The following is a 9756-nucleotide window of genomic DNA, read 5'->3' on the forward strand; positions in this document are numbered from 1 at the left end:
GACACACACACACTCTTTCTCTCTCTCTCTCTCCCCTGGAAGCTGGTCAGCCTGGCTCCTGCTCTGCACTCAGCTGCCTCCTAACCCCCTCCCACCTGCGCTCACTGTGCTCTACTCCCCACCCCCATGCCTTTTATTTTCTGGATGAAACTTGCAACACATGCGTGCTAAGTCGCTTTAGTCTTGTCCCACTCTCTGCAACCCTATGGTCTGTAGCCCTCTTGTAGGCTCCTCTGTCCATGGGATTCTCCACCTGGGAAGCAACGGAAACCAAGCAAGAAAGAGGGAGTGAGAAAGTGGAGAGGTGGCCAGAGGAGAGCCAAGAGGGGAAGTTATAACCAAAGAAGTGAATGTGAACCTCAAGGCCCTGGTTTCCTGGAGTCTCCCCCAACCCAGGCTGGGCAGCACGGGTCTTTGGGTGCCCACTGGGCAGACCCTGCTTCCCCAGAGAGCAGGGGACCAGGGACAAGTGACTCTGGCTTGGCCTCAGCAGAGAAAGATGGGTGACAGGACAGCCCACCGAAGGCACACCTTGGGGACAGTGGAAACCACAAGCATGTTGGCTGCTGTTACTGACCGTTAAAGAGAAAGCCCCTCCTGTCTTTGGTGGAAGGGGCAGAGCCTGTCCCACATGGCAGAAATGTTCAGAGAGGCATCCTGTGAGGCCCCCAGCCCATCCCAGCTGGGAATACCCTCTGTGTTTGGACCCTGTGACCTCTAACAAATCGCGGCAGGCTAGGTGGCTCAGAAGGACAGACATGTACTCTCTCACAGTTCTGGAGGCCAGAAGGCTGAGATCAAGGTGTCAGTGGGGTTGTACTCCCTCAGGAATTTCAGGGAATAATCTGTTCCTTGTCTCTCCTGGCTTTTGGAGGCTCCAGGTGTTCTTCTGCTCATGGTCCCATCAGTCCAATCGCTGGCTTCTCCCCTTTTTGTCCCTCAGATTCTCCTCTTTTTCCGTTTTTTTTTTTTTTTAATAGGGACACATGTTTTTGGACTAGGGCTACCCAGGGGGCGCTAGTGGTAAAGAACCCACCTGCCAATGCACGAGACCTAAGAGATGCAGGTTTGATCCCTGAGTCAGGAAGATCCCCTGGAGGAAGGCACAGCAACCCACTCCAGTACTCTTGCCTGGGAAATCCCATGGACAGAGGAGCCTTGTGGGCTACAGTCCAGGGAGCCACGGCTGAAGCAGCTGAGCGTGCATGCAGATACGTAGTTGGATTTAGGGCCCACCTGAAATTCAGGTGATCTCATCTCAAGATCCTTTACTGAATTGCAACAAAATCCTTTCTCCAAATCGGGTCACATTCCTGGATGCTGAGGGTTGGCATATGGACCTGTCTTTGGGGGGACATTAATCAACCCACAAAAGACAGAAACTAAAGTAAAAGAAGAGTTCTCGATTCATTCACATGGCTGATTTCCAGCCCCGTAACTTCAGACTCTCTGGAAAGAGAAACATATGACAATAAAACTTTCACCTGTATTATCTCATTAAACCCTCCTTCCAGCACTCTATGGTGGATTCAGCTCTTATTCCTGTTTTATGAATAAGAAAACTGAGCCCAGACTTAAGTCTATCAGATTAAATGCAGACAGTGTCATTCAGGAGCTTTCCAGGTGGCTCTAATGGTAAAGAATCTGCCTGCAATGCAGGAGACTGGGATTCGATCCCTGGGTGGTTGGTAGCTCTAGTGGTATCAATACAGGAGATGTAAGAGATACAGGTTCAATTTCTGGATGGGGAAGATCCCCTGGAGAAGGAAATGGCAACCCAATCCAGTATTCTTGCCTGCAGAATCCCACGGACAGAGGAGTCTGGCGGGCTACAGTCCCTCACAAAGAGTTGGACGTGACTGAGCAACTGAGCACCATGTTATCCAGACTTTCACCCTTAATCACCAGCATTAGAAACGTCATTAACCCACCCCAGTGTTCTTGCCTGGAGAATCCCGGGGACGGGGGAGCCTGGTGGGCTGCCATCTGTGGGGTCACACAGAGTCGGACACGACTGAAGTGGCTTGGCTTGGCAGAAACATCATTTAGTTCCTCCCACGAGAAACAGGTGGATGGAGAGCCGGGGATCAAGGAAAGCAGCTGTGTGGGTGTCTAGATTGTCAGGACGGTTTCACATCCTGCTTCTCTCTAAGTGCTTGGTTGTCCATGCATCTGTAGACATGTGCAGAACCTAAGAGATGGACGGACGATTAGAAAATCCAGTTTCCTAACTGGTGCTGGGACTAGAACCTGGAGAAGGGAATGGCAACCCACTCCAGTACTCTTGCCTGGGAAATCCCATGGTCAGAGGAGCTTGGCAAACTACAGTCCAGGGGGTCCCAAAAGAGTCGGACATGCCTAATGAGTACACAACAAACAACTGGGGCTAGCACAAAGGGTGGGGTTTTAATGGCGATAAAGCATCTTTAATAAACAGCACTCCCCATGATCACTCTGGTGCTTTCTTCCGCATCAGTGCATGAATTATTAAGAGAGCTCATTTGCAGCATTCACACAGTTGAAAGAGCTACTTTACGTGCTAATCAGAAAACACATACTGTCGAAAGGAGCTAATGAGAGCATCATACAACTTAATCAAGCTTTTGCCTGAAAAACTGGATCTTTCAGAGATATTGACTATTCAAAGATGCTTGGCAGGCCTGTAAGAAGCCAACACAGAAGCCCTTGTACATAAAGACGTGGTGTTGAGCTGTTTTCATTATGAAGGGTTTCCAGTTCTCACCATGCTTTTCCAGCTACCTTGTTCATTCCATCTAAAGCGGGAACCTCTGCAGGCAGGGGGCAGGTATCAAGGGCTTTGTCTTTTGATTTCAGACACATTTGTTCCACATAATCAAGCTCGTGAGCATCCCGCAATCCGGCTGGGACTAAGATGCTAATACTTTTTAGGGATTTAATAAGCCCTGTTCATTCAGTGGGGAGTTGCTGAGATGGAGACCCATTCCTGAATCTGTGACAACGCACTGCAAATATGCCAAGTACTCGAGATTCAGTTGGGTCACAGAAACAGCGTAAGGCTCTCTTGACCTACATTTTAAAAGAAACGTGGAGGTAAATGCCTTCCACAATTTCTCAGCATTTGAACAAAATGTTTTAAAAATAACATTAGTTATGTAAATAAATGAAAGAGCCAATTAAATCCAATGTGTTTATTGGACTCCTGGAATGAAGACAGATGATCACTTTCAGGAAATTGGGTATATTAAAATTTCAAAATTAGTTTATTAGGGTATGTTGATTCACATGCAAAAAAAATATTCTTCATGCTACAAAGGAATTGTTCCAGTTTTTTTTTTAAGGACATAAAATATAAAAGTTCAGTTAATGCCTTCATGATATTTGTTTGCAAATAATTAGCCCACAATAGAAAAGGTTGAATAATATATCCACAACCATAAAAGAAGACAGAATTTTCAATATCACCATCAAAAAAGGCACTAGGGGCATATGGTTTTATTTTTTTTTCTTAATTCAATAGTTTTATTTTTCAGGACTAAAGCTGATACACAGCTAGATATATCTTAAACATTAGGGTCTGTGACAGTAAAATTCATGCCACCATTTTTTCTAAGTCAAAGTCCAGATACATCAAGTCACCAAAACCCATTTCACAAGAATGCCAAATTACATCATTTCTTTCTCTAAGAGTGTCGTGGACAATTTATTGTCAAGAATTTATTATTGGGCTTTCCTTTGATCCAGTTCACTCTATGAAGCTAGAACTGAATTAAAAGTACCTTGACTTCCGTGAGCCAAAACCAAGGTGTCCTGGGGCTGTCTTAGTGGAATACAGGCTAAAAATATTAATGAGATCATATATAATTACTCACTGTCACTTCATGAGATCCTGAAAAAGCCAATGGGAAAATGTTAAGTGGATTCTTGCTTCAAAAATACCAAATAACATGACAGTGTAATGCAAGGACTCAGAAATCAACTTGGTAAATTTCCCAGAAATAAGGTCATCATGTCTCTTATCCTGGGGGAAAAAATCTTAAGAAAAGCCAAAGCATTTTGAAAATCCTTATGCTCATTTATACTGTGCAAAATGAATTTTCCAGTAATTTTGCAGCCTGTCTTGCTTTTGTTTCTAGTTCTCCTAACCATTGAGCACTCTCTCCCTGCTGTTTAAATGGTTATTCTCTTTCAGTGAGTAAACCTCAATTTCAAAGATTCTGGGATTTACGTGTGTGGGTGTGGGTGTGTGGGGGGGTGGAGGCAGGTTGAGAATGTGTGCTCAGTCTTGTTTGACTCTGTGGACTGTAGCCTACCAGGCTCCTCTGGGGTTTAAGTCACTGTCTAACTGCATACACTTCACTTCTTTGTCAGTACCACCACCAGCTCACAGCAGCCCTGCCAGACACAGGAGGCTCCAAACAAGGGGTTGGCTGAGGAAGGCATGGAAAGATGGGAATATTTTGAAGCAAAAGAAACAAGAATTGCCAATTATTTTCAATTCAGAAAGTTAAGGAATGACTTATGCCTTAGATACGTTACTAAGATCTCCCCTGCGGTGTCCCCAACCACATCAAACTCAGCAAGTCTGAAACAAAACCCACAGTCTTTTCCCACCAAAATGTGATTTTTCTCCTAGACAGTTTTTGTGCGATGAATGAATGGTCCTGCTGTCTGCCCAGGTTTCCTGATCTTGACACTTGGAAGGGAGTCATCCCTGACTCTTCCTCCTTTTTCACCTGTCCCACCTGTGGTCATTTCCAGAGCCCTCTCCTTGAGCCTCCTCCACATTTCACAATCTCGTTCACTCTCATTTCCCTTTGGTGCTCAGCCCGCCATCATGGCTCCCTCACCTGCACATTCTCCCACCTGGTCTCTGAGCTCCAGGACTGCCTGCCCCCAGGCCATTTTCTAACCAGAGTTGCTCACCAGGTATGCCATGAAGGAGTTACAGGTGAGCCTCTTGCCCCTAGTGTGGCCAGGGAAAGCCCACTGCACTCATCCCAGTGTGTTGCACAAATATACCTTGTCTGTTTGCTTCTCAAAGTGAGAACAATTGGAAGTGCTAGGCTACACAATGAACACTGTTCCTAAACTGCCTGCAGATCAGATCCAGGCTTCAGTCCAGCTCAAGCCTAGAGGATGTAGTTTGCAAAGCGCGTCTAGTGACTGGGCTGAAACCGTTCTCATGCATTTAGGAAACCTACAAGATATATTAAAGACTTGAACCAGGGTCATAAAGATAGGACCAAAAATGAGTCAACAGATAGAAGTAGAATTAATTTCAAGTAGAATTAACCTGGGTAGGAGGTATCAATATCTGAGGTTTCAAGCATCAATTTCTGGTAAGATGAGAATGACATTTAAAACGATTGGGCACAAAGGAGAAAGTGGCCTTTGGGAATGAGTCTGGGAATAGGGGCTGGCCTTCATAAACTGGGTTTATAGGCTGTGGCATTTAAAATTCATAATGGACAGTCATGTGGAAATATTTAGCAAAGCATCTAAAATTCAAGTCTAGGGCTCAAAAGAGAGAGAGCAAAAGGAAAAGATGGATGTGAGAACTATTCATAATGAGATTAGATGAGGGCTGAGCCCCAAAGAGAGGACTGAGCTCAGGCCACTGGAGAAACCCTGTACTTGAGGATGGATGGAGGACAGGGTCCAGGAAAGGATTGTCAAGTGTCAGTCCGAGGTGCAAGAAGAGCTCTGGGAAAGCACAGTGACATGGAAGCTGAGAGTTCTGAGAAAAGAAAGATCAACTGCATGAGGTGTTGTCAGTTCTATAGAAGGAAGAAGTGATAAGAGGTGCTAAGAAGCCATGGAACGTGACAATTAGAGGCACAGTCCAACTTTCAAAGAACAGTTGCTGTAGTTGATGGTGATGGTAGCTGTGCCAGTTCAGATTTTCCAAGAAGCAGATGCCAAGGCATATTATATATGCAAGGGATTTCAGGAGGCATTCTTGCAAAGAATAAAGAGATAAAAAAGAAGCAGTGTTACCAAGCTCAGATTCAGCTTCCCACTGCTCAAGAATCCAATGCGAAGAGACAGATGTTGGCCAAAGAAAAGATAGCTTTACTGAGGAAGCTGGCAAACCTGGGGACAAGGTGGACTCATGTCCCAAAGAACCAAATTCCCAAACCCAGGTTATGCTCAGAAATTATACAGAAAAACAGGTCTAGATGCTAAGGAGAGGATTTTGGATGCATAATCAGCTTGTGGACATTCTTCTGTGGTTGGTGGTGAGGTCACAGGAAATCAACATCATCAACCTTCTAACTGGTCAGGGATTTATGTGCTTGTGGTCAGTGTACAATTAACCTCTTCTACCTGATGGGGGTTTCAATATCTGCAAAACAGCTCAAAGGATACAGCTGAAAACATTATCTATAGCCCTTGAGAAAGAAGTAAAGGTCCTTTGCTTTGATTGATGGCTAAACTGTTATTATTTTGTCTTGCTTGACTGTCGTTATTTGTTTCTGCATTTTATTTCTCTGACTAAATTTATTCTTTGGAATTTGGGCAAGGCCATGGAAGCTAAAGTTTTTCTACAAATAAGAGGCAGGCAGAGGATATGGCCAGGGTATGTTGCAGTAAGGCCTCATAGTGTCCTGCTCAGTTACAGCAGAAGCCGGCAAAGAAAGTCCACAGACTAAGATGTGGGTGTGACACCTGTGAGAGGAGAAGGGGAATGAGGAGGTGGGCAGGGAGAGTCTCAGCTGCAGCCAGGCAATGGGGAAGCCCTGAGCAAACCTCTCACTGGGAAACCCCAAATCAACAGGATTAGTCATCAAGAGAACCTGTGGTCTCAGGCAGTGCTGGAAGCAGTCCAGGAGACCTCAGTGTCTAGCGAGGGGGGAGAAGTTGGATTCTGCAGTTGGATTCTCCCTGCAGCAGGTCCTTGAAGAGGGTTGTTTCCCGAGCACCATAGAAGCCAAAATGAGTGGTCCTGAGAAGGAAGTAGAAACCTTGATACTCACTCTAAGCTGTTTTCCTCTCTCTACATGGCACTGACTGAAACAGAAAGACACAAGCATTTTAGCAGGCAGGCAAAGCCTGGTAAGGAGGCCATGTACTCTGGGATTTCCGCCAAAAGCAATCATAGAAACCAGTAGCTAAATGACGGCCAAGGTCACATAATTCCATGGAAGTGCTGAGACGCCATCATTCTTTGCTCAGCAGCCCTGCCTCCCTCTTCAAGCCCCGCACTCTCCTAAGCACTGCCCACTGTATCCAGGGTTTGGCCTGTCACCATTTATATCCAGCATACACTGCTACCTTTAGCCTAAGTTTTTCTTTCAAAGTACCTTGAGATCTCTGTTTCTCTGGTTAAGTATGACTTTTACGGCTAAAGTCAACAAGCTGTACAAAAGCCAGCTCTCCTTGTGTCTGGTAGGGGGTGGGGGGGTGAAGATGATGCCTTTGTAGGAATTCTGACCAAGGGTCTTGGGAAAGGCACCCAGAGGGCGTGGTGACAGTCACCTCTAGACCCTGAGTGGCCCATCACATATGCACAGGGTCACCAGGCATCTATAGACCAAGTTGAAGAGCCCACCTAATCCTCTGCATTTCCTTCCAGGTGACCTCATCCACTTGCCTCCATACCTTCGAATGGACTTCTTATTGAACCGAAGTGGTCCAGGCACAAGCAGGGACCCGAGCTTAGGGCAGGCATGCTTGGAGCCCCAGAAAAGTCGGACCCTGAAACGCCCCCCGGTCCTTGAGCCCATCCCCATGGAGGCAGCCTCCTCCACGGCCTCCACGAGGGAGGGACAGCAGTGGCAGCAGGGGGCTGTGGCCACATTACCTCAGCGCGAGGGGGCAGAGCTGGGACAGGCAGCCAAGATGAGCAGCTCCCAGGAATCGCTGCTGGACTCACGGGGCCATTTGAAAGGCAACAATCCCTATGCCAAATCCTACACCCTGGTATAACCAACGGCATGACTGGACAGCGGTTGTAAATATGGTTTAACAAAGTCAATCAAAGCTACCTTTTTTTTACGGAATTCCAATATTTATAATGAAAGAAAATTGCCAAAATATATTAAAAAAAAAAAAGAAAGAGAGAGAAAATGCTGAAAAAAAAAAAAAAAAAAAGACAGTGCAAAGACTCTCCTGCTTTTTTTCTGTCTGAGTGTGAGATCCATCTGTCTGGGCATCTGATTTTTTGGGAAAGAAGTCCAGTTTTATGATCTTCACGGGCTATTGCATTTTTACTGATTTTCTACAAAGTGCATGGGGGACTCATTCAACCTTCTGACCGGAAGTTCTATCACACAAGATTCAAAAGGAAAAAAAACAAAACAAAACAGGAAAAAAAAATTAACCCTCTTTGTGAATTTAAAAGGAACCTTGATTTGGGGGCTGGGGAAACGTTCGTCATGTTTGCACATCTTTCTTTCGCATTAGAAACTGGGTCCCCGATTTGACCTCCTTCTGTTGTTACTTAGAATGAGTACCGTCAGTGAAGGGGTGGGGGGAATCAATTTGTTTTGGTTTTCTTTTTGGTTTATTTTTTTTTAATTTAATGAGACACTCTTTGCATTTTGTCTAAGCGAAATAAAAAAGAAAGGTGGTCTGCCTTTATTTCGATGTCTGATTCTCTTGTCTCCTACTGATCGCTGGATCCTCCTTCCTAGGGAGGCTTGAGTTTACAAACACCAGGCTGGACTCAGAACCCAATTTAATAAACTAGAGTGGATTCCAAGACTCTGATCTCTGCAGGACAGTGGGGAAGAACACAGAAGATGCAGTGAGTCTGAGTACTCATGAGAGGCTGGCCAGGTATTCTGAGCACCCTCACATGCTCTGCTCCCTACCTTCCAATGATACTTGGCCCTTCAGTTTGGACCAGGGATCAACAAACTATGACCTGCAGGACAAATCCAGCCCACTGCTGTTTTTACAAATAGAGTTTTATTGGAAGACAATCATTCACACTGCTTGCATTTTGTCTATGGATGTTTCATGCCATGATAGCAGAGTTGAGCAGTTACAACAGAGATGGTATGGCCTGCAAAGCTGGAACCGTTCACCACCTGACTGCTTATAGGAAAAGTTTGCAGACCCTCACTCTGGAGTCCCACGGTTGGTCCCAGCTCGCTGGAGGAAGGAATATTGGAGCAGGAGGGGGCCAACCCTCAGGGACCTGTCCTGTCACCAGCATGACCAGTATCTAATTGTGCAGTAGAACATCTTAGTGTCTGTTCCTCTAACTCTCTCCTCTGCACCCAGAGAAAACAAGTCCAAGAGTAAGTGGTGCTCTGCTGAAATCTAACTCTTTTCCTTCCTCTCAGTTTAAATTATTTACCTCGTGGTTCATCCTAACAGAACACATACTCTTAAATAGTATGAGCCATTTTCTTCTTATAGTACACTTTAGAAAGAACCCCCAACACACACATTCCCCACTCCAGATTCTCTTAGGTCTCATGTCAGAGGTTAGGCATTGACCAGAAAACTTGGTCAAATGCTGGTGACTGCTCAGTTGCCCAGGTAGCAGACTGCACAAATACCTTCCCTCCCTTTATAGTCTCTACAGGCTCCCCTAAAGCCACCAACCTAGGCTGGTGCCAGCCATTGCCGTCTGGGAACATGTTCAGGAATTTCTTTCCTGTTGTCCCTCCCTCTGTCCTTCCATTCCTCCCTTCCTTCCTTCACTCCTTCTTTTCCATCATTCCTTCCTTCTACTTATTTTCCAGGCAGGCCCATTTGCCTACGTAGATTCAGTGACACTGAGCATCTGCAGAGCAGATCAAGGACCATGCCAGGACCACC

General features: G+C 45.7%; 1 protein-coding gene across 1 annotated transcript in view; it reads left to right on the plus strand.

The window, feature by feature from the left end:
- The window catches only part of DSCAM (Down syndrome cell adhesion molecule), an 853542-nt gene extending 845631 nt beyond the window's left edge, over positions 1-7911 (plus strand). Inside the window, exon 34 of the mRNA XM_010835014.1 lies at positions 7559-7911. Within this exon, the coding sequence (XP_010833316.1) occupies positions 7559-7911 (353 nt within the window). The remainder of the gene's footprint in view (positions 1-7558) is intronic.
- The last annotated feature ends 1845 nt before the right edge of the window (positions 7912-9756 follow it).

Source organism: Bison bison, unplaced genomic scaffold, assembly GCF_000754665.1.
Source record: "Bison bison bison isolate TAMUID 2011002044 unplaced genomic scaffold, Bison_UMD1.0 scf7180017864037, whole genome shotgun sequence".
Lineage (NCBI taxonomy): Eukaryota > Metazoa > Chordata > Mammalia > Artiodactyla > Bovidae > Bison > Bison bison.